Raw genomic sequence first — 26,699 nt, forward strand, 5'->3', positions numbered from 1 at the left:
CTTCACTTGGATTAACATTATTATTAATTTTTTACAGTTACTGAACTGCCTGGTTATACTTAGCGTGTAAAGAGAATTTTACTTTGGTTTGATGGAAATATGAGTTTTTCACAAGTGACAGCACTCTTCTAGCTTCGACTTCGTATTCAGTTGCTAACAGCTGTTAGGAAAAAAGACGTTTACAAGTTTTATAAAATGACATCATGTATAATTAGCTGAATCATGTGAAACTAAAACTAGAACTATAAATTAGTGAATACACATATTTATCACACTTAACTTCAAACTTAAGCAACGTGCAATCTACGTTACTACTAATTACTCAGTATTACAACGCTTTACGCACCAAGAAGAATAAAAATTAAATTAGTCAACACAGAACATGCAAAAACTTAAAGAGTACAGGTAAAAAAAAGTAAAGAAAACAAAGTATTATATCTGACAGGGAGCTGAAAGGGTGGGGAGAGAGAGAGCTCACCGAGCTACTGGAACTAAGCCCCTTCTTCCCTGTCGGGAGCTGACGGCCAGCGAGTCCACCCCGAGTTGCGAGCTCCCCCTTCGCTTTGGAGGCCGAGACATCGAGCAGTTCGTGAGGAGGCACTGCTTTGTCTAATTCCTCTTTTACTGGCATCTGCAAAGAAATACGGCCGTTCTTGTATGCAGCTACATTACATCAGCTACGTCATCAGAGCTCATTAGAAATGTTAAAAGTAACGAATAACATTCATAATAAATCATGTATTCTGATCTTTTTGCTTTGTATTAGGTTATTTAAGTAGCATGGTTTTAAACGACAAATCCATACAATGCATCGAATTTATTGTTTGTCAGAAACTGCAACTGCTTTACCTTTTCACCCATTGAATGTTAAGAATTCGTCAATTTTAACCTTTATTTATCTATGGTTCAATTGGACTTAAGAGCACTTTTCTGTATTATACAAAGGTCATGTTATAACTATTGACAACTACTATCTGAAGTCATGCCAATGTCATCATGTTCTCGTTGGACTAGTACGCTCACATCATCTCCTCTCCATATGACGGGGGTTTGTTTACCCTGATAGTTAGGAAGCAATTGCAAGTGTCAAGGACGCTCCGGTGCGTCTCGTGGTGGGCAAAGGTATAGGATGGTATTCACACTTAACAAACAAATTTAATTTTGTGAAAGTACATGTTGCCAGGGGCGGATCCAGGACTGACTTCTGGGAGGGGGGGTTGTCATACTGCTACTTTTAAGGGCTCCAAACTTGGGGGTGGGTTTTATTTATATATATAAAATAAGAAAGTTTCCTCTTCTGGGGGGCGATTGCCCCCCAGTAGTATTGGCGACACTCTGCCTAACTTTGGATTATTTTTAATGAGGGGCCCCAAGGCCCGGGGTCAATGACCTAGGGGTACATAGGACCACCCCCTCTAAATTTTGGCAGGGGTACCTTGGCCCACCCCCTAAATTTTGGCAGGGGTACATAGGACCACCCCCCTTAAATTTTGGAAATTGCCAAATCTAAAAATTTGGTGTGGTAGCCTAGGACCATAGTATGTACCTCTATCAGTATTGGGTGTCTATGTCGTTCCCTTTCATGGGTAAAAAATTGCCAAAAATTTAAATTTCGGGGTTTTTTGACCTAATTTATCCCCTTTGATGAGGTATTATTACCCTATATAGTTATATGGACGTATACAGGGTCCATTACTTTTCATAACATATGGGTATATTAATGCACCCCTTGAAAAATTTGGGAGGGGTACCTTGGCCCACCCCTTAAATTTTGGAAATTGACCAATTTAAACATTGGGTATTATAGCACAGGACCCTAATATGTATCATGATAAATTTGGGCGGTCCACCTCGTTTCCTTCCAGGGGCACAAAATTGCCAAAATATAAACGTAAGCAATACGTTATACCACGTGTTTGATTTTTGGTCGATTTTATCCCCTTTGATGAGATGTTATTACCTTATATGGTTATATGGTCATGTATAGGGGTCCATTCCCTTTCATAAGATATCGGTATATTTGTACACTCCTTTAAAAATTTGGGAGGGGTACTTTGGCCCACCCCTTAAATTTTGGAAATTGCCCAATTTAAACATTTGGTATTATAGTACCGGACCTTAACATGTATTATGATAAATTTGGGTGTTCCACCTCGTTCCCTTTTAGGGGTACAAAATTGTCAAAATATAAACGTAAGCAATACGTTGTACCACGTGTTTGGTCTTTTGGCCCAATTTATCCTCTTGGATGAGGTTCTATTACCTTATATGGTTATATGGTTATGTATAGGGGTCTATTCCCTATCATAAGACATAGGTACATTTGTGCACTCCTTTAAAAATTTGGGAGGGGTACTTTGGCCCACCCCTTAAATTTTGGAAATTGACCAATTTAAACATTTGGTATTATAGTACTGGACCTTAACATGTATTATGATAAATTTGGGTGTTTCACCTCGTTCCCTTTTAGGGGTACAAAATTGTCAAAATATAAACGTAAGCAATACGTTGTACCACGTGTTTGGTCTTTTGGCCCAATTTATCCTCTTGGATGAGGTTCTATTACCTTATATGGTTATGTATAGGGGTCTATTCCCTATCATAAGACATAGGTACATTTGTGCACTCCTTTAAAAATTTGGGAGGGGTACTTTGGCCCACCCCTTAAATTTTGGAAATTGCCCAATTTAAACATTTGGTATTATAGTACCGGACCTTAACATGTATTATTATGATAAATTTGGGTGTTCCACCTCGTTCCCTTTTAGGGGTACAAAATTGTCAAAATATAAACGTAAGCAATACGTTGTACCACGTGTTTGGTCTTTTGGCCCAATTTATCCTCTTGGATGAGGTTCTATTACCTTATATGGTTATATGGTTATGTATAGGGGTATATTCCCTATCATAAGACATAGGTACATTTGTGCACTCCTTTAAAATTTTTGGGAGGGGTACTTTGGCCCACCCCTTAAATTTTAGAAATTGCTCATTTTATATATTTGGTATTATAGTACCGGACCTTAACATGTATTATTATGATAAATTTGGGTGTTCCACCTCGTTCCCTTTTAGGGGTACGAAATTGCCAAATTTTAGTACAACCACGTGTTTGGTCTTTTGGCCCAATTTATCCTCTTGGATGAGGTCCTATTACCTTATATGGTTATATGGTCATGTATAGGGGTCCATTACCTATCATAAGACATAGGTACATTTGTGCACTCCTTTAAAATTTTTGGGAGGGGTACTTTGGCCCACCCCTTAAATTTTAGAAATTGCTCATTTTATATATTTGGTATTATAGTACCGGACCTTAACATGTATTATTATGATAAATTTGGGTGTTCCACCTCGTTCCCTTTTAGGGGTACGAAATTGCCAAATTTTAGTACAACCACGTGTTTGGTCTTTTGGCCCAATTTATCCTCTTGGATGAGGTCCTATTACCTTATATGGTTATATGGTCATGTATAGGGGTCCATTACCTATCATAAGACATAGGTACATTTGTGCACTCTTTAAATTTTTTGGGAGGGGTACTTTGGCCCACCCCTTAAATTTTGGAAATTGCTCATTTTATATATTTGGTATTATAGTACTGGACCCTAACATGTATTATGATAAATTTGGGTAGTTCACCTTGTTCTCTTTCATGCGTAAAAAAAAAATGCCAAATTTTACTACAACCACGTGTTTGGTATTTTGGTTCACCCCTTGGATGAGGTCCTATTACCTTATATGATTATATGGTTATGTATATTGGTCCATTCCCTATTATAAGACATGGGTATATTGATGCACCCTTTAAAAATTTTGGGAGGGGTATCTTGACTCATCCACTCAGTTTTAGAAATTGATTAATATAAGCATTTGGTATCTTCGTACAGGTCTTCAATATGTACCACTATAAATTTGGATGGTCCACATCGTTCCCTTTCATGGGTAAAAAACTACCAAAAATCAAATTTCGGATGTTATTGACCCCTATTTAATACGTTATATGGTTTATTACCTCTATATGTTTATGTTCTCTTTTAAATTTGGGAATTATCAAATAACAAAATTCGGTAAACGTTTTCTAGGACCCATTGGTATTCCTCTTATGGCCAAATATTCAAAATTTAAAGGTTATTGACCGGCTTTATTATTGAATAAGTACAGGATTTATTACTTTTTCATAAGACACAGGTGTATTTGTGTACCAATCTTAAATTTTGGGAGGGGTACATTTCTTATTGTCATATCAATAATTGGTAATTGTTCTTTGGGTAAATCATTGTGATCACGTGATCAGTTATTGACCTATGATGGGATTAGGAGTCCAGGACATTGGTACATTGAAACTTTGTAGGATAATTTGAGAATGCGTCATTGGTATTGATTATTACAGCCAAATATAAACGTAAGCAAGACGTTGTACCACGTGATTGACCTTGATGAGGTAGTGTACAGGGATACATAGCTAACCTTATTGAAACTTATGACTCATAGTCTTAAGGGAATACATGCTACAACACTGGCAAAGTTATTGTTGATGCAATTTCATTGGCTGATCACTATCTTTCGTGCAATCTGATTGGTTGATCACTATCTTTCCTGCAATCTGATTGGTTGATGAGTTTTAAATCTTTGCTGTATTCAGTTTTTAAGTTTTGTTTTACATTTAAAAATCTTGTTTTCGTTCAACATTTTGCACTCAATGATAAATATGATCAAAACCGTTTATTTGTTAATCGAATAGTTAAAAAACCGGATAAAGTTTGACGGTTAACCGTGAAACGTAAAAATTTTTTTAGTTTGAAATTTTTTTGTTTGAAAATTCTTGCTTTCAAATTTTTTGTTTGAATTTTTTGTTTGAGAATTTTGTTTGAAATTTTTTTTGACAACTTTTGTTTCAAAATTTTTTGTTTAAAATTTTTTTCCTTTCAAAATTTTGTTTGAGATTTTTTCGTTTAAAATTTTTGTTTGAAATTTTTTTCGTTTGAAATTTTTTGTTTGCAAATTTTTGTTCGAAAATTTTGTTTAAAATTTTTTGTTTGAAATTTTTCGTTTCCAAATTTTTTGTTTGAAATTTTTTGTTTCAAAATTTTGTTTGAAATTTTTTTCGCTTCAAAATTTTGTTTGAATTTTTTTTGGTTTGAAATTTTTTGTTTGAATTTTTTTTCGTTTCAAAATTTTGTTTCAAAGATTTTTGTTTGAAATTTTTGTTTCAAAGTTTGAGTTGACATTTTTAAAAGTTTGTGCACTTATTAGTAAAGAACTGGAACTGTTTAGAACAAAAACCTCTGGCAACATTGTGGTGCAATAGTACACGTCAGAACATGATAATGCAACGTCATCAGTTTTGCATCATATATAAGTATCGTTCGAGTTAGTATTCATGATAACGTCATCATGGCTACTTGTCTGCAGTTTCTAAACACACGTGATGTGATGAAATCATTTACCAAGATTACTGATTTACAACAGAATGTACCTTATAGAATCTTAGCTAGCCAAATGATCCCTACAAAGTTTGGATTAAGAATCGTAGTGAAGCTTGAAAATGATAAGAATATAATTTTACCAGCAAGATATTTACCCATGGAACCATCAAAACAAGAAGAACTGCTGCGTTTCTTAAATACTGGATCTGTATCTTTATGTTACAAAGGATTCTTGGGTCGAATTTATCAACTTGAATTTAGTACACAGCCAGATTCGTCAGCCATTGTGATGAAATCATGAATCAGCACATTTCTTTCCAATGACGTCAGCTGTAGTTGTATGAATTTGGTTGGTCGGCATGACGTCAGCAACTGTGATGAAATCATGAATTCAAACGTCAGCACATTCCTTACCAATGACGTCAGCAATAACTATAAACCAACCAATACCGTGAAATCATTTGAGCAAGTGCTTTTCAGGAGGAAAGATGTGTACTTCTAACGATAAAGAGTTCATCTTCGCAAGCTATTATCCAATAAATATATTTCAAACAAAACATGTGATGATTGGTATCAGTGCTAGAACATTTGAACCTATGATTCGATTGGGCAAAGCAGAACAATTTGGTGTACAACTGACCTGTGAAGAATGGCAAATATTATGTTCACAAATCGACCAAATGAACGATTATTTTCATGATGAGCTAAATGTGACCATAGTCAAATCATTAGGCTCAAATCATGAAGTGGTGCTGCGTACAGTCCTCGAAGAGAAGATGGTGTTGTTACGTAAAAAGAGTACATTCCATGTCCCTCGCAACATGGTGTATCTAACACAAACAGAATGGAACAAATTTATCAGCGTATTTCCGTGTGTTAAACATGCAGTGGAAGTGTGCAACAAAACTAGTATATTCCTGAAAAAGTACTATTTTGAAAAATGTGTTATGCATATTGTACAACATGTATCTAGATATTGTGATGGTTGTCAACATCGTTCGTGGGTGCATACCTGTATTGATAAACAGTTTATTTGTGATCAAATGGACATTGAGTTTCCACCAATTGATATTGCATTAGACCTTAAAAGACTTCAACTGGAATTAAAATTATATGCTAAAGACAAACTAGTGCAAGAAGTTCAAAATACATTGTATCGACAATATCCAGAACCACTATCTGGTATGGATGTATGTGGAGTGTAATAAAATGATCCATTTCAATGAATTGTGTTTTTTCATTTCAAGTACAACCCCAGGTTCTGACGTGTACTATTGCACCACAATGTTGTCAAAGGTTTTTGTTCTAAACAGTTCCAGTTCTTTACTAATAAGTGCACAAACTTTTAAAAATGTCAACTCAAACTTTGAAACAAAAATTTCAAACAAAAATCTTTGAAACAAAATTTTGAAACGAAAAAAAAAAATTCAAACAAAAAAATTTCAAACCAAAAAAAAATTCAAACAAAATTTTGAAGCAAAAAAAATTTCAAACAAAATTTTGAAACAAAAAATTTCAAACAAAAAATTTGGAAACGAAAAATTTCAAACAAAAAATTTTAAACAAAATTTTCGAACAAATATTTGCAAACAAAAAATTTCAAACGAAAAAAATTTCAAACAAAAATTTCAAACGAAAAAATCTCAAACAAAATTTTGAAAGGAAAAAAATTTCAAACAAAAAAATTTTAAACAAAAAATTTTGAAACAAAAGTTGTCAATAAAAATTTCAAACAAAATTCTCAAACAAAAAATTCAAACAAAAAATTTGAAAGCAAGAATTTTCAAACAAAAACTTTCAAACAAAAAAATTTCAAACTAAAAAATTTTTACGTTTCACGGTTAACCGTCAAACTTTATCCGGTTTTTAACTATTCGATTAACAAATAAACGGTTTTGATCATATTTATCATTGAGTGCAAAATGTTGAACGAAAACAAGATTTTTAAATGTAAAACAAAACTTAAAAACTGAATACAGCAAAGATTTAAAACTCATCAACCAATCAGATTGCAGGAAAGATAGTGATCAACCAATCAGATTGCACGAAAGATAGTGATCAGCCAATGAAATTGCATCAACAATAACTTTGCCAGTGTTGTAGCATGTATTCCCTTAAGACTATGAGTCATAAGTTTCAATAAGGTTAGCTATGTATCCCTGTACACTACCCCATCAAGGTCAATCACGTGGTACAACGTCTTGCTTACGTTTATATTTGGCTGTAATAATCAATACCAATGACGCATTCTCAAATTATCCTACAAAGTTTCAATGTACCAATGTCCTGGACTCCTAATCCCATCATAGGTCAATAACTGATCACGTGATCACAATGATTTACCCAAAGAACAATTACCAATTATTGATATGACAATAAGAAATGTACCCCTCCCAAAATTTAAGATTGGTACACAAATACACCTGTGTCTTATAAAAAAGTAATAAATCCTGTACTTATTCAATAATAAAGCCGGTCAATAACCTTTAAATTTTGAATATTTGGCCATAAGAGGAATACCAATGGGTCCTAGAAAACGTTTACCGAATTTTGTTATTTGATAATTCCCAAATTTAAAAGAGAACATAAACATATAGAGGTAATAAACCATATAACGTATTAAATAGGGGTCAATAACATCCGAAATTTGATTTTTGGTAGTTTTTTACCCATGAAAGGGAACGATGTGGACCATCCAAATTTATAGTGGTACATATTGAAGACCTGTACGAAGATACCAAATGCTTATATTAATCAATTTCTAAAACTGAGTGGATGAGTCAAGATACCCCTCCCAAAATTTTTAAAGGGTGCATCAATATACCCATGTCTTATAATAGGGAATGGACCAATATACATAACCATATAATCATATAAGGTAATAGGACCTCATCCAAGGGGTGAACCAAAATACCAAACACGTGGTTGTAGTAAAATTTGGCAATTTTTTTTTACGCATGAAAGAGAACAAGGTGAACTACCCAAATTTATCATAATACATGTTAGGGTCCAGTACTATAATACCAAATATATAAAATGAGCAATTTCCAAAATTTAAGGGGTGGGCCAAAGTACCCCTCCCAAAAAATTTAAAGAGTGCACAAATGTACCTATGTCTTATGATAGGTAATGGACCCCTATACATGACCATATAACCATATAAGGTAATAGGACCTCATCCAAGAGGATAAATTGGGCCAAAAGACCAAACACGTGGTTGTACTAAAATTTGGCAATTTCGTACCCCTAAAAGGGAACGAGGTGGAACACCCAAATTTATCATAATAATACATGTTAAGGTCCGGTACTATAATACCAAATGTTTAAATTGGGCAATTTCCAAAATTTAAGGGGTGGGCCAAAGTACCCCTCCCAAATTTTTAAAGGAGTGCACAAATGTACCTATGTCTTATGATAGGGAATAGACCCCTATACATAACCATATAACCATATAAGGTAATAGAACCTCATCCAAGAGGATAAATTGGGCCAAAAGACCAAACACGTGGTACAACGTATTGCTTACGTTTATATTTTGACAATTTTGTACCCCTAAAAGGGAACGAGGTGGAACACCCAAATTTATCATAATACATGTTAAGGTCCAGTACTATAATACCAAATGTTTAAATTGGTCAATTTCCAAAATTTAAGGGGTGGGCCAAAGTACCCCTCCCAAATTTTTAAAGGAGTGCACAAATGTACCTATGTCTTATGATAGGGAATAGACCCCTATACATAACCATATAACCATATAAGGTAATAGAACCTCATCCAAGAGGATAAATTGGGCCAAAAGACCAAACACGTGGTACAACGTATTGCTTACGTTTATATTTTGACAATTTTGTACCCCTAAAAGGGAACGAGGTGGAACACCCAAATTTATCATAATACATGTTAAGGTCCGGTACTATAATACCAAATGTTTAAATTGGGCAATTTCCAAAATTTAAGGGGTGGGCCAAAGTACCCCTCCCAAACTTTTAAAGGAGTGTACAAATATACCGATATCTTATGAAAGGGAATGGACCCCTATACATGACCATATAACCATATAAGGTAATAACATCTCATCAAAGGGGATAAAATCGACCAAAAATCAAACACGTGGTATAACGTATTGCTTACGTTTATATTTTGGCAATTTTGTGCCCCTGGAAGGAAACGAGGTGGACCGCCCAAATTTATCATGATACATATTAGGGTCCTGTGCTATAATACCCAATGTTTAAATTGGTCAATTTCCAAAATTTAAGGGGTGGGCCAAGGTACCCCTCCCAAATTTTTCAAGGGGTGCATTAATATACCCATATGTTATGAAAAGTAATGGACCCTGTATACGTCCATATAACTATATAGGGTAATAATACCTCATCAAAGGGGATAAATTAGGTCAAAAAACCCCGAAATTTAAATTTTTGGCAATTTTTTATCCATGAAAGGGAACGACATAGACACCCAATACTGATAGAGGTACATACTATGGTCCTAGGCTACCACACCAAATTTCTAGATTTGGCAATTTCCAAAATTTAAGGGGGGTGGTCCTATGTACTCCTAAAAGGGAATGAGGTGGACCACCCAAATTTATCATGATACATATTAGGGTCCTGTACTATAACACCCAATGTTGAAATTGGGCAATTTCCAAAATTGAAGGGGTGGGCCAAGGTACCTCTCCCAAATTTTTTCAAGAGGTGCATTAATATACCCATGTCTTATGAAAGGTAATGGACCCCTGTATACGCCCATATAACTATATAGGGTAATAACACCTCATCAAAGGGGATAAATTAGGTCAAAAACCTCCGAAATTTGAATTTTTGGCAATTTTTTACCCATGAAAGGGAACGACATAGACACCCAATACTAATAGAGGTACATACTATGGTCCTAGGCTACTATACCAAATTTTTAGATTTGGCAATTTCCAAAATTTAAGGGGGGTGGTCCTATGTACCCCTGCCAAAATTTAGGGGGTGGGCCAAGGTACCCCTGCCAAAATTTAGAGGGGGTGGTCCTATGTACCCCTAGGTCATTGACCCCGGGCCTTGGGGCCCCTCATTAAAAATAATCCAAAGTTAGGCAGAGTGTCGCCAATACTACTCCCCCCCTTCCGGATCCGCCCCTGCATGTTGCTCATAGTAAAAATGCAGCACAGTGTGAGGATGTTATAAAGTATGCAGCGCTAATGTACTGCGATGTTTGACAATAAGAAGATGAATGTTGGCCTTTATAAAGAACATGAAAACATCCATCATTCTGCCGATGATCGGAAACCAATCAAGATCACAGATAAAATATACGTCATACTTATGTAACACAATATTACAAGAATTTCCTGGGGGGAAAAAATACTTACGATCTGTACTTCAACGGAAGATACTAGAGTTGCTTTGAAATAAGGCAATTTTGCCGACAATGCTCGATTCTACATGGAAGCTGTGACATAGCTGTTGGCGAAATACAGCTACAAGAGCCTCGATCATCCGTCGTATTCACCGAATAGGTCACCTTAAAATTTTGGCCTGTTTCAGAAGTTAAAAGGAGTGATTACGGAAAATTTCTAACGAGAGATGCGCTCTATCCTTCCGTTGAAAGCGTTTGGGTGCAGATGCTAAACTCTGTCGCAGAATATGTGAAAGCTTCTAACTTCTAAGCTCCACTGAGGTACTTTAAAAATGTATTATTACTGTTCAATGATTATAGCATGACCTTTATATAAAAATAGAGTTGAAGTATGAACAAGTAGGAAAAACAGCATTTACACAATATGGCAGCTGACAGTTCCCTAAATCATCAGTTTTAACACAATGAAACAATAAAGAGAAAAGGGAAGAGGTGAAACTAATCCACCAAACGTAAAAGTATTTAAAAATTTGAGGCGGTCCCGTCTGCTACTGATTAACGTGTCGTAAAGTTATAATATCTTAGAAAGCTTATAGATGATTACTTCTCAAGTACCGTCACCAATCACTTGGGCATGATTTTTCACACAGAGTGACATTTTAAACTCAACTCTAATTTTGACGATGTAATGCTGAAGTGTCTTTTATTATACCGTATATATTTATTTCCACACGATTCTCTTACAGGGCAACTGATTTACTTCAGTCTAAAAATTCGACGCGCACTTATTAAAAACTTGGTTATTTTCTCCCGCAGATCTCCTGTCAGCAAAACGTGATAGCTACTGACGCCACAGATTTCCTGTCAGCAAAATGTGATAGCTACTGACGCCACAAATTTCCTGTCAGCAAAACGCGATAGCTACTGACGCCACAGATTTCCTGTCAGCAAAATGTGATAGCCACTGACGCCACAGATCTGTTAGTAAAACGTGATAGCTACTGACGGCACGGATCTCGCCAGCAAAATGCGATAGCTACTGACGCCACAGATTTCCTGTCAGCAAAATGTGATAGCCACTGACGCCACAGATCTGTTAGTAAAACGTGATAGCTACTGACGGCACGGATCTCGCCAGCAAAATGCGATAGCTACTGACGCCACAGATCTGTCAGTAGAACGTGATAGCTACTGACGCCACAGATCTGTCAGTAGAACGTGATAGCTACTGACGACAAAGATCTCGTCAGTAAAACGTGATAGTTTACTGACATTACAGATCTCGTTAGCAAAACACTTGACGCCACAATTTCTTAGAAAAACGTGATAGCTACTGACGCCACAGATGGGAGAAAATGTACAGCTAATGTTGTTACTCAGTCAAACGTATCAAACGTAACTGTAAGTGGGAACGAACAAGTAATATTTGAACAAAAGTGACGGATTTAGGTGCTACATATACGGGGCCGTGCCGTGGAAAATCAGCGCCCGGGGCGAGAGTATACGACGGCGCCCCCATACATATATTCCAAGCAATTTTTCCTATATTTTTTTTTCCTTTTTTCTCTCGAATTTTTCGCCCTCCTTACTTCGGCGCCCGGGGCCGTCGGCCCGCTCCCCCCAGGGGCACGGCCCTGTACACATATTACACTCTGAAGAACCTTATATGTATCAGAAATGAAATGAAATGAAATCTTTAAGTTTTACGTCCCACGTTAATGCCGACTAGGCTAAAGAAGACGGTAATGATGAAAATGAATGAAATGGTAGTGGAATGAAGATAGTGGTGAACACTAACACTGAGTCACGGCGGCCCCACGAAGAAGAAAACAATCACACATGCTTACACTCAATCCTTTATCAATAATATGGTGTCTTCATGTTATATGATTGATTTTGTAGCCAATTGCATACGAATGCATGCGTCAGTAACTCAACAGCAAATGAGTGTATTTCAGTTACACAAGCCTTTGCGGTCGTTTAGAAGTAAAACGGAACAGACAATGGATAACCGGGTAAAACTGAAGTTTACTATTTAGTATGATATAAACGATCATGAGGTAATGTACGATGTATCTGAAAACAAGAAAGAGACAAAAACTAGTGTAAGGCAACTATTATTGTACAACGCTCACTTTTTGTAACTATTACTTATACAGGGTTATTAAAAAAATCGCGCCGGTTTTGGATCGTCTGGCAATTTTTTTTTCTCGGTTGCTGGCATTGTCTTGTATTGCTGCTCTACCCACAAATATTCTGATTGTCGCCTTAGTCTGAATTTCTCGCATTTTTTCAGTCTGTGTCTAGCCATGGAGCAGTTTACTACAGCGCAACGTGTGCTAGGGCGAAATGAGGCAGCCAATAAATCAACAGCTCGTAGATTTACGAAAAAGTTCATTGAAACGGGTTCAACAGTGAACATTAAAAGTCCTGGGCGTCGTCGTAGTGGTCGGCAAAATCCAAGTGAAAACTTGTCAGACAGTCAGCGAATTTCACGAACAGAGTTATTGCATGTCAGCGCAGTAGAGGAGGTCATATACCCACCGTCATTTATCATGCCTGAAATCGGAATGTGTGATGAACATGTTTATGAATGTTGTTAGTGTGTTTTGAAAAAATAAAGTTCATAATTTGATGTAACAACACCGGCACGTTTTTTGAATAACCCTATACACAGTCTTTTTAAAAAAGCACGGCACACTTGAAGAATAGATTCCTGACGTTGACACAAAATAAAGTCAACATGTTTGAAATTGTACTAAGCATATTTAAAATATTAACGGGTTCTGTCAAGGTCCTGACACGGAAAGAGGGAAGCGTTCTTTGGAGAAGTCCAAGGCCGTTGAAAAATATGGGACTGTCAGAGGTGACATACTTGGATACGGTAGATAATTTATTACGGTAGACGGTAGATCTGTTTCTGGTAGCAATTCCAGATACCTTCCAGTTTTTCAGCAACTTTCTGATTTCTTAGCTTGCACATTATCACGTTAGCCAGCTACGACAATTAAACCGTTCGAAAAAGTCTTTCTGTGTTGGCGGACAAACTCGCTGGGGACTCTCCAATTTGCTGAAGTTTGCGTAATTAAACAGACTATCCCCCCCCCCCCCCCATGTTACACTAAAATACCACTTTTAATGACAAACGATGTTTCTGAATTTGACTAACTAAAAACAACATAGAAAAACGCAACGACGTGAAATCGGGTTATTTTGGAAGCATGTGAGAAAAACGGCAAATTCTTATTAATAATAACAGGGCAGTAGCAGCAGATTCCCATTAGAATGAATGAATGATCTTGCCCAAGTTTATCCATTTTGTGAAGAAGTGGAAGATTGAACTTGGTTACTTATATGTGACTTAATTCTACAAATGACGAGAAAGCCAACTCGATAGCGTGGTCGGAGAATATATAGGGTAAGTGTTTAAAATTATACTTTTTTAAATGGAAATATTTTAACAAATTCGAAACTAAACATATCTGAACCAATAAATTAAAAGCATTTACTAACCATGTATCCGAAAAGACTTATATTATTTGAATTAGTTCAACCCTCTCTGGGTCTTCGCCAGTAACTTCTCTCCTGCTGCTGTCTTATTATTGGTAACTAATCCACGGGGGGGTTATCCTTGAACCCAAGAATAAGACAGCAGCGGTAGAGAACTTACTGATGACTTCCCCAGATAGCATTAAAACACAACATTCTTTCGGATACAAGATTAGTATGTAATTTTAATTTAGTAATGTGTATTCTACAGCGTTCATTAGCAAATATTTCCGAATCATGTTTAACATATATATACAGGGTGTTTCAAAACAACACTGACAACGTTTGGGAGGTGATTCCTGACACCAAGTTAAGACAAAAGGTATAGACCAACTTGGGTGCACAAATGCTTCGTTTTGGAGTTATAGGCTGCCGAAAACATGAAAGAAAAAAAAATGAACTTTAGAAGTCCATAGCTCCAAAACTATGGGACCTACCGTAATCAGGTCAAGACCTCACTTAGGGACAAGTATGTCCCCTATCCAAAAATACACGTTTCAAAATCCTGCGGTACTTCTGTAACAATTTTTATAGAGGCAGTTTGGCTGCAGCCATATAAACTAAAGTACTCACCAACTACCCCTATAAAAATTATTGTGGAAGTACCGCAGGATTCTGAAACATGGATATTTGGATAGGGCACATGCTAGTTCCTGAGTGAAGTGTTGGCCCGACTACGGTAGGTCCTATAGTTTTGGATCTATGGACTTTTAAAGTTTATTTTTTCAAGTTTTCGGCAGCCTACAACTCCGAAAGGAAGCATTCGTGTACCCAGGTTGGTCTATACTTTTTGTCTTATCTTGGTGTCAGGAATTACCTCCCAAACATTGTCAGTGTTGTTTTGAAACACCCTGTATATAAAAAATATGTTAACATAAGAACAACTGTGAGTAAAAGTTTACAGTGAGTTATAAAAAATTTTGTCAGTTTCCACCGAGTAAAAGGAAAACACTGATAAATGATATAAAATTATGGAGGAGGATTTTGGAAATTGACTGTTTTCATTTTTAACATGTCACCTTTCGTCTACTTTGTCCTGTACATATGGTGTAACATATGTCTTTTGAATCTCTGAACTGTAAGCTTTTAAATGAGGTGTACCAACTTCTCTAGCACTGATAACGAACTAGGAGACTAGGACAATGTTAAACTATCAATTATCTTTTAAAGTAACTCAACAGTGGTTACGGGTGACAAAAATTCGTGACATTTCAAAAACAAAGATCTCTAGATCCATCATAATCTTCGCAAGAAATTCACTCTTTTTAAGTTTTGTTACATAGTTTCGAAACACAGTGTATAGCATTAAATAGAAAGACGACTTGGTTCTCATTAACACACTCTATACATAGAATTACGGAATATCTCCTTTCATCCTTTGACATATAGATCACTAAATCCAAGGCAAGAACAAAACTTTTTAATGAACGCTCAACACATTTCCAAATGAACAACACCTATGAAGATTTACAAAACAGAATGGGCAGAGAGTAAGTGCCTTTGACTATTGTTTATAACTTGTAAATATCAAAAAGATTCTTAAAATGGTAGAAATCGAACAATATTATTATTTTTCCAGCAGTGGAAGATAACTGAAAAAGACACAACGCAAAACACTAAGTGAGCAAGCTAAGTTAATTTCATGATATGAAGTGTGGCGTTGAGTGGCGTAGAATCAGAAGTAGTGCTACAAGGTACTCCAAAGTATCGGGAATCAGTACCGGACATCACTGTCGATAAAGTACACAGCCCTTCGAAGGTTACAGTGGCACAGCATCATGTGCAATCAGGTTGTGAGTTAGTTTCTTTTGAGGGACACGGCGAACGCAGGATATTTTACAATGACGAAAATTATGTATGATCTATTGTGTCACCTGCGTTCTGTAATTTCTGTAACATCACGTATCCCTAGCTATATATCCTTATTTCTGTAACGTCTGTAATTCTGTAATTTCTGAAACGTCTGTAATTCTGTAATTTCTGAAACTTCTGTAATTCTGTAATTTCTGAAACGTCTGTAATTCTGTAATTTCTCTAACGTCTGTAATTCTGTAATTTCTGAAACTTCTGTAATTCTGTAATTTCTGAAACGTCTGTAATTCTGTAATTTCTGAAACTTCTGTAATTCTGTAACGTCTGTAATTCTGTAATTTCTCTAACGTCTGTAATTCTGTAATTTCTGAAACGTCTGTAATTCTGTAATTTCTCTAACGTCTGTAATTTCTGTATTTCTGTAACGTCTGTAATTTCTTGCAAGATAGTGTTCTACCTTATTTTTATTTTGAGTCCGTGCCTGGCTTGTCGAGCCCTTCTCACTACGTTAGTTGTATTGCCATGATCTTCGTAAGTGACAAGCACGGAGTCCTCACTTTATTCTTTGTGATTTCAGGCGCTCAACTAAGGAAGACGTTGATCTGGCTCTGGATCAGCTAGAGGATTGCATTCCGCATAAGCTCACCAACATTGCACCGATTTTTTTTTTTTAAGTTTTATCAGTAGTAGTTTCCGAAAATTTGCTGAAGCTCATGGATAAAGTTGGTTTTTCATGGGGGAAACTATACCATCCCGAAGCCTCTATCAACAGCCATTTCACTATAATCAATCACCACATTTGATGGCATATATGACGCATCCATTTTTTCTGCATTTAAATTTGATTAATATGATGAAGATACATTTTTTAAAAAAAAATGTAAAGTGATCTTTACAAACGAACATACGTAAAGTGGCTAATTTTTAACTAAATGCAGAATCACATGTGGATCCTGAGAAAAGCATACATACTGTCAAACGATAAATAGAGCGATTGCATCTAAACTGTATTTAGTGAATTACTGAATTCACGACTGAAATTCTGTTGCGCACCGTACGGAAATAAGGAAGACACCAAACAATACAGGATCGGAAATACTTACTGAAACTGAAATACCCCAATCGACACACAAAATGCATTCTATTTCTGGACTTATTCTCAAAGTTAAAAAAGTGCGTTATAAACGTTGACAAATACGAGAATTATGAAAAAGTTAATAGCAGTAATCAATAGGCACGTACTTACGCCCTACTCTGTACATTTAAAACTCACGTTGTTGTTTTAATAACAATAGACGGTTTTTTAACACGCTAAATAATACAATTTTTAAACAGAGAAAGTTGAAATTTTAACCCAACAGGTATTCCTTCGCCTGACACTGAGTTTACGAAACATAACATTGAAGTCACAACATGTAGCACACGAAAAAAATTAACTAAACGAGAGAAGCAAAACCCACAATAAACACTCAAACATGCCAACCGTTAAGTTTGCTCAATCATAGGAGGGAACGCTGAAGAGTCCGACATTTCATCAATCTATACATTAAAATGCGAGGTTTATATGTTTGTCTTCAATCCTTTTGACAGTGAGATCTCGAAAACCACAAGTGCTAGAAGCGTACCCTTTTCGCTGGTCGATTCCAAATTTTGTGTAGATTGTCCAGTTCTCATTGAATATTTTAAAGGATGGCTGTTATTTCTTTATTACATTTTTTAGGGCTACACGGGAAGAGTTTAAATTACAAAAAAGTACCATATCCTACGAGTTATACATTCCAATACAAACTTTATACAGGGGTTGTATATCTCTCAGGCGTTTGTTTCATGGCCAGATAATGAAAAACAAACTATTTCTCCAGTCTGAGATGAATCTTTATTGTTTGGAGTCTTTTCCCCAATTAACCATATATCACTGACATTGTAATTAATTGTGTACATAATGTATTTGCTTATTACATACTGCTTGCAAGAAGAAAGAAAACACTGATCATACATGAATTAGAAACTCCAACCGGAAGTAGGCTTAAATCTTGCAAACGGTGCGAGATATTGAAAAAGATAATCGAAAAAAATGTCCCCTTTATGGTACCCCTTGCCGATTTTTATCAAGACATATTTCAGTTGTGTCTGTAAAGGGATATGTACAGATGTTGTGAGGAATGACAAGGAGATTCATGCTCATATGTGAATGATTAGCTGTGTAGGGAGCGCAGGTTCAGCTAGTATTTTAATTAAAAATGATGTTATCACATATTAAATTCAGTTTTGTGTGTGTTTGATCTAAATATAATGACCATAGCTTGTTACATCTTCATTGCAAGATTTGAAACTGAAGTTTAACTGGAGGTTTGATGCTGAATTACTGACCATATCAGTATACAACAAAATAAATTGATCTCGGCCAACACGGCATTGTATTTGAACGACTATCCTGCGCTTGCGCAAGATTAGCCAGTTTGTACGTACAGCATCAAGGCAAACACGTCACGGTGGGTTACTACACCGTCGATATGGTAATGTGGAACTTCAGAACAGCGAGCGAATACAAAATACTATGTTAAACTAAATTAGGACATTTACTCTGCCACGCCAAGCGTATGAGGAGAAAGCAATGTCGTGGACCCAAATTCAAGAATGGCACACGTGAATTACAAGTGTCTTCATACTCACACTGGAGATAACCCACATTCCTGGTGACCTCAGAAAGAGGAACATTTCTATTTTTTCGTAACCTCCATATTCTCCGCATCAGGTCTCAGGTAATTACTACCTCTTTTTGAAGAAGAATTAGTTGCTTAAAGGGCAAAAATTCCCTTCAGCGTAAAGTAAAGTCAAGAAGTTTACGACACGAGCTTTAAAGGTGAGCGAAGGTCTCAAGCGATGTTTTAGCAAGTGGTAAGAGGGTAAAAATTAATATGGTGCCCACGTAATAGCAGATGGATGTAGTGACAACTTGAAAAACTTTTTTTTTTTTGGGTAAATTTTTAGTGGTAATCGAAAAGTGTTTTGTAAATAGAATTCCAGGAATTCTAGTCCCAGCAGGCGTAGGATGACACACACTGCAATCAACTAGCTTTAACAAGTTCACGATAATTATAAGACGACGATAACCTCATTGAAACAGGAATCTATTGGACCTACATGGATTTGACAAAGGTATCACGGTGATACTGAAACAATTATCCAATTAAACCAGACGCAGTGGTGTGTAGGGCTTTTTTTTTTTTTTTTTTTGATTGAACGGTAAAATGTAAGAACGATATCAGAGAAACAATTTGGTAAGAGGTGCGTTTCTTGAGCAGCAGAGGTGGATTTGTGCTCTGTAATTTCAGGTTGTGGAATTAGTTACAATAAAAGTGTATTGGATGTCAGAGAATCTTTATCGGAGAAGGGAACAGAAAGTTTCGAGACTAGCACTGTTGACAGTGTTATTTTAGAAGTATGTGAAGCCTTCTGGAATTCGCACTGGATCAATCGATTGGCGTTAAAAAAATCTAAAGCTGGATCTTCATTTTTAAGAAGATAAAAGGAACCAAATCTGGAGAGTAGAGTGGATGCAGAAGTGAGACCATGTATTTGCTAATGAATGCTATAGGATACATATTGCTAAATTAAAATTAACACTAACCTTGTATTCCAAAAGTCTTATGGATATTCAGGACACTCCAACCAAGACCATGTGGATAAGCTTTCGAAATTTCGAAAAATACAATGTGTTTCAACATCAACAAAGAAAAGTTGAATGTCTTGTGTTGAACAGTCGTATACTTCATCGTTAATATTTAAAAAAGAAATCTTTCAGTTTAACGTCCCACGATTATCTCCTTTAGGCTCAGAAAGACGATGAGAAGGCAAGTGAATGACGGCAGAATTGGTGGAATGAGAAAGTTGGAGTACCCCAAGTAAACGCTCTGCCACTGAGCCACCGTGGCCCCCTTTAACATTAAACGTAAAAGGAATATTTTACAAGTTACTTGATGCTTGAAATGACTCTACAATCCATAATGGATTCGACTCTGGTCTTATTTTTAAATAAAACACTATGAATTGTTGACTTTTAATGTTAACCCAAATATGTGAACTTAATTCATTCCTGAAGCAGCTTTTAGTCGCTAAAATTATACAGAGTATTTCCTCTCTATTCTGCAAAAACGTACGTATTACATTTTATCCTAGCATATTATCAGACTTCCGAACTACGTTAAGCATAAATGTCGGAAGTCTTATAGAATGCCTATGTCTGTCTGTTGACAGGTATCAGAGCAAAAACGGTTACAATAAAAAAATCAACAGGCAGTTTTTAGCAACTGATTCAGGTCCTCAGAAATAGGTCCCAATCTCCTCCATAAACTCTCTATTGAAACCGGAAATGGTAAAAAAAATCAACCGTTTGCAGTTTCAACATTGATCTCCGTAGAGCAAAAATGGTCAGAGAAACCAAAAAGCTACTTTTGAAACCGATTCAGCGTCTCCATACGCATTACTGTAGTAAAAAGTCAAGTGGTAATGATTTACTATTTGGTCTAGGAATTAATTCGTGCGGGTGGACAAGAGATGGCGCAACGAACGGAGCGTCCCATAGTTCCGTGTATCCACACATGTGTTGCAAACCCCTGTCATCGCGTATCGTTCGTAGTATAGGGCAGTGGATTAAAGCGTCAACAACACCAGTTTGTAGTTAAGTGAACATGGCGCAATTTGTGCCTGATAAAGTGTTTTTGCGGGGTGTCCTGCTGCATTACTTTAACATGCAGAAAAGTGCGACTGAAAGTCATCGTATTTTGGTGGAAGTGTATGGTGACCATGCTCTAGCTGAGCGAACGTGTCAGAAGTGGTTTGCACGGTTTAGAAGTGGTGATTTCGGCTTGGCAGACCAAGAGCGAGCTAGACAGCCAAAAAAATTTCAAGACGAAGAATTGACAGCATTGCTCGAGCAGGATTCGTGTCAAACGCAGGAACAACTTGCAGCAGCATTAGGCGTTGATCAAACAACAGTCTCCAAACGCTTGAAAGCCATGGGAATGATTCAAAAGATGTCACATTGGGTTCCACATGAATTGAAAGACAGAGACGTTGAAAGACGAAAAACCATTTGCGAATTGCTGCTTCAACGACAGAGCAGAAAGGGGTTTCTGCATCGAATTATTACGGGTGATGAGAAGTGGATCCATTACGAGAACCCTAAACGAAAAAAGGCCTGGGTGAAACCAGGTGAACCAGGTCCATCACAACCAAAACGAGATATTCACTGTGCAAAGGTTATGCTGTGCATATGGTGGGATATGAAAGGTGTGGTGTACTATGAGCTGCTGCAACCGGGTGAAACTATGAATGGAGAACGTTATCGACGACAATTAATGCGTTTGAAGCAAGCTCTGGCCAGAACACGGCCAGAATGGGAGAACAGACATGATAAACTTATTGTTCAACATGATAACGCTCGCCCACATGTCGCAAAACCGGTCAAAACCTATTTAGAAAATGTCGGATGGGAAGTTTTACCCCACCCGCCGTATTCACCAGACGTTGCTCCTTCGGACTACTACTTGTTCGATTGCATGAACAACGATTTGATTGGACAGCGGTTTACTTCTTCAGAAGATATCGAAACATGGGTCTCTGACTGGATCGCTTCCAAGGATGAGGACTTCTTTCGCCACGGAATCCGTACATTGCCTGACAGATGGGCGAAAGTGGTGGCTAGCGATTGACAATATTTTTCTTAAGGTATTTATGTATTTTGTGTTTGTACTACAGCTTCAATGTGTGCGTACCAACCGCACGAATTAATTCCTAGACCAAATAATACTTCCAGTTTCAACCTAGATCGCCAGACAACCAAAAACGGTAATAGAGAGCGACAAGAGGTTTCTTGAAATCGATTCAGCATCTTCAGAAGACATACCATCTCCACTCTCTGCTAAAACCGGAAGTGGTAGGAATTTACTTGTACTTCTGGTTTCAACATTGATTTCAATAGAGCAAAAAATATAGGGTGGCCCAAAAGTAGGTATGCAATCCGGTAGGCAGACCTAGTTTTTTTTATTATTATTATTTATTCTTAACATCTTTTTACTTATATCTTACGCCCGAACAGTCGAAGCAAATAAATCCATAAACTAGAATGTTATACTTAATCAATGCAGGGGTGTATTCCTAATTTTGAGCCACCCTGTAGTAAGAGATATCATGAAGCGGTCCTTCGAATTAGGTTCAGAATAGGTTCCCAAGAATATGTCTCATCTTCTCCATTAAACCTCTATTCAAACCGGATGTAGCACAAATTTTCTTCGTAGCAAGTTTAAACTCACAAATTTTCTTCTTAGGAAGTTTAAACTCTGACTATCCCTCCATTGCAACGTGAAATTATTGATCTGTTTCAACAGTGAATTTACATAGTTTCGAAGTCTTAGTGTAATTTCACAACTTGTACAACGAAACTCACTTGCTATTAATTCAGGCTGACGCAACACACAACAGCATAGCCTTAATGAAGGCGAAGAAACCGAAAGAACTGATAAAAAGTGATTTACTACTGAAAATTTAAACAAAATATCCACCACGAAAGTCCATCCCACTGTGTTTGCTCGCTACACAGCTCATATGGCACCATCAGGGTTGGAAGACTATCAAACGCTCCAGAAGCAAGGATTTGATTAAGTTACTACCGTTCTACAAATAAACCTTTTAAAATAGCTGACATACGAGGGGAAGTCAAAAACTTCCCGGAATCATGTTGTATCTCTCTATTACCACAATATAAGTAAACATTTACTTAATCGCTTTCAAAGTAGGCACCTTCGGAACACACACACACATTTGTTCCACCGCTTCTGCGATTGATGAAAACACCGACGAAAGCCCTCTTTTGGTATCTTCTGAAGCTCAACCGTCGCGTTGGTTTTGATGTCTTCTACGGTGACGAAACGGGTACCAATGATGTTTTTCTTACAGAATTGTCACTGTAAACTGACTTTAAGGCTACTACTTTAAGACGATCACCTGAAAACCGTTCGTTCCATGTATTACTGGTATCGGAGCATATTGTTTGTTTAATAATGTGTAATGGCTAATGTCCCTGTGTGTTGGGTGTAGGAATGTTGTTGATACGTGTTTCCGTTTTGCAGGTATAACGAGTGAAAGATGGCGTTCCAGATCCCCACTCCGTCCAAACAGGACCAGCGTGCCGTCATCCAGTTTTTGAGTGCCGAAGATTGTCAACCAGCTGAAGTGTTCCGGCGTATGACAGACGTGTATGGTGATGCATGCGTCTCCAAAACAACAGTCAGGGTGTCCACTAAAATTCCACAATGAAATTTCGTGACTTTTTCGTGACCTTTTCTTTACCAAATCATACAATTTCCTAACATTTTCAAGAGCAAATTTGGGTGCGAATTAGGCCGACTTTTCATCCATGCGATAGAAACGTACTTTGCTTGCGATTTCGTAGCGTCTAAAGTCGACCATAGACATTTTTGGTGGTGAATTTTGACGTTTTATAGAACAGAACTTTCCAATTTGTACTTACATTTGTACAGTTAAAAAAAATCGTGACCCAAAAGCTAAATTTCGTGACTTTTCCGTGACTTTCATGAGCGTTTTCTGATTTCGTGACATTCGTGACCGATAGACACCCTGACAGTGGTGGACTGGGCCAGAATGTTTCGGAAGGGGCGTGAACAAACCAGTGATTATCCTGTTCTGGTCAAGCCCATGTTGTTGCCACGGAATACACGCGTGAAAAGGTGAACTCGGCTATAGCTGCGGATAGACGCATTAATATTCGGGTTAAACATGAGTTATGGTACTGCTCAGAAAATTATGAAAGATCTGGGGTATCATAAAGTGTGCGCGCAGTGGATCCCCAGGGTGTTGACATGGACGGCATTTGTAAGTTAGTGACACAGTGGGACAAGCGTCTCAACGCTCATGGTGACTTCTTCTTCTTGAATAATTTTACTGCAAGCTAACCACAGACCCCTCTAGATAGTGTACAAGATTCCGCTAGACATAAAATTTATTTCATGAATTATGACCACTGAACGGGTTTCAGTTAATCGCCCCTTATAGGTATCTTAAGCAGATTTCCGAATTAGTATAAAACACTTGATGTTGACGCGTTGCCCCAACTGCGACAATGACCAACTGATCACCGCATACTCTTTCGTTTAGGTACACTACTCGTAAACTTATTGTTATGACCTGTTCACATTTGTCACATTCATAATTGGGCAACCTGTACTATACAAGAATCATTGTGATTGGATCACGAATGTCAGAACTACAATAACATCCCAGGAACTTTTTGACTGTTCTTGTATACAACAATAACAGTTAACGTGAACTAAAAGAAACGTTCCGTACAGCCTAAAGAAGTTGGACAAACGATTGTAACACGGTCTTACATCCCTATTTCAAGAAATCTTCAACACAAAAGCGACAAGTAACAGAAAAGAAATGTCAGGGAGGCATATGGGGGGAAAACATAGAAAAAAACAAGAAGCAGTGTCACGTGTACACCACGTGAAGAAGTTTGGTTTTTACGGTGAGATACTTTTAATATTGAAACCACTTCCGGTTTTAGTAGAGAGATTAGGGTGGAGATGGAATATACTCTTGAGACGCGTAATTGATTGGAAAAACCAGTTTCTCGCTATCTACTACCATTTTTATTCTACAGTGATCAACGGTAAAACCGGAAGTGCTTTTAACTTCAGGCTTGAATTGAGGATTAAGGCTAAAGATTGTAAATATTCTAAAAGAACACTAAATCGACTTTTAAAAAAAACGCTATTTGCTTTCACTCGTTGTTTTGTTTCTCTGTGAATCAATACTGAAACCAAAAGCTGTAGTGGATTTGTATCACTTTAGGTTTTAGTAGAGACTTAGAATGAACATAAATTGTATTCTTGGGACAGTTAATCGAATGCAGGAATCAGCTTCTCACTATAACCGTTTTTACTCTATAGTGAGTTAGGATTTTAGATTTCTGAGTTTTTGACATGTGTGGTCATTTAGCCCGTCACGTTTAAGGGATGACGTCCCTCGGCGAGCACACAATCCGGGTAAAGGGAAGGAAGGAAGCGGCCTGAGACCTATAAGTTAGGTACCACCCCAGCATTTGCCTGGTGTGAATGAGGAAAATCCAGGAAAACCTCATTCTGGGTGGTTGGCCTGAAAAAACTTTTTACACTTTCTCGATCGAGTGGCCCCACTGGGAATCGAACCCGGGACCGCTCGCACCGAAGGCGAGAGCGTTAGCGACTACGCTACGCGGGGCCATTACTCTATAGTGATCTACACGTAAACCGGAAATACTTCATTTCTACCACTTCCGGTGCATAGATCATATCAGTTAACAAACTCTATTCCTCAACTTATGACCTTCTACATCCTAACTAAATTTGAGATTTTTTTTTTTTTTTTCGCGGATGGACAGACAAGTTAATTGTATAGAAGAGTTTTGGCAAAACCAAACTTCTCAAAGAGTAACTTTCAAGAAGAAAGACAAGCAAGCTCCACAACAAATTTATCATCCTTGGTCTCACAATATCTAACACAAGAACTTCCTGAAATATAATACCACATATCAGTGCAAACAATGGTTATACAGGTGATCGGTCAACTCAACAGGTTCTACTGAACCTAAATATCTATTCTATTTACTTTATCTTTAAATACACGTATCTACCCTCAGAAGTATTTCTTTGCCGCCTTTAACTCTATTTTTAAAAGAGGTCTAGGGGAGTCAAATTCATATAGAAGAACTGGTCTCTTCTGATAGGTTTAACAGCAGCATAAGGCTTACACTACAGATTCCATTTTGTATTTTGCATTCTGATATAAGAGTATCTTATACACAAAAAAGGAGGTTCTTAATTCAACCATTTATATACGTTCTGGTATGTTCACCCTTTTTTTCCCAAAAGGTGTACCTTCCCGGTAGTCCCATTGTATATTATTATTATTATTATTATTAGGATCTGATGGTAATCTTTGGACATAGACTCTGAAAAACCTCAACGAATGCTTGGTTAATTACGGGAAAGTAATATGGCTTATACTAGGGATGGCCAATTCCGGAATTTTTACTTTTCGGAATCCGGAAACTAAAATCGGAAAAATTCCGGGTTTCGGAAAAAATCCGGAATTTAGAAAGTTTTCCTCAATTCCGGAAATTTTCCGAATTTCGGAAAGTGAAATTTCCGATTCCGGAAAATTTTGGCCATCTCTAGCTTATATGCAACCATACATTATTTAGCGTGAATGTGGTTGCATAATAGCACAGGAGTTATTCTGCAAAATTTCGCAACACTTTCATAGTACATTACATTATACGGTCTGTGTTGCTTGTAACATTTTAAACAAGTGTGTTAAGTTTGTTGTTTTTTCAAATAGTTTTACAATTATTAAGTATTTTGCACTGTTTTACGTATAAGTATCTTTTTTTTTTTTTTAAGCAAAATAAAGTCAATTTTAAACTTCTAATTTTGCATTTTTCTTCACAGTCTCTTTAATTTTCCTTGTTTAATACAATTTACGATTTAGATTTTT

The 26,699-nt window shown here is 36.9% G+C and overlaps 1 protein-coding gene across 15 annotated transcripts in view; it reads right to left on the reverse strand.

Moving 5' to 3' along the window:
• Spn (protein phosphatase 1 regulatory subunit spinophilin) overlaps positions 1-26,699 on the reverse strand; it is a 304,267-nt gene that overhangs the window by 37,469 nt on the left and 240,099 nt on the right. For 13 of the 15 annotated variants that reach the window (XM_081746431.1, XM_081746430.1, XM_081746429.1 and 10 more), the window contains one exon: positions 479-631. The exons of the other annotated variants lie outside the window; for them this stretch is intronic. In XM_081746431.1, the coding sequence (XP_081602557.1) occupies positions 479-631 (153 nt within the window). The remainder of the gene's footprint in view (positions 1-478; positions 632-26,699) is intronic. 15 annotated transcript variants of the gene reach the window in all.

Source organism: Thermobia domestica, chromosome 18, assembly GCF_964235325.1.
Source record: "Thermobia domestica chromosome 18, izTheDome1.hap1.1, whole genome shotgun sequence".
Classification (NCBI taxonomy): domain Eukaryota; kingdom Metazoa; phylum Arthropoda; class Insecta; order Zygentoma; family Lepismatidae; genus Thermobia; species Thermobia domestica.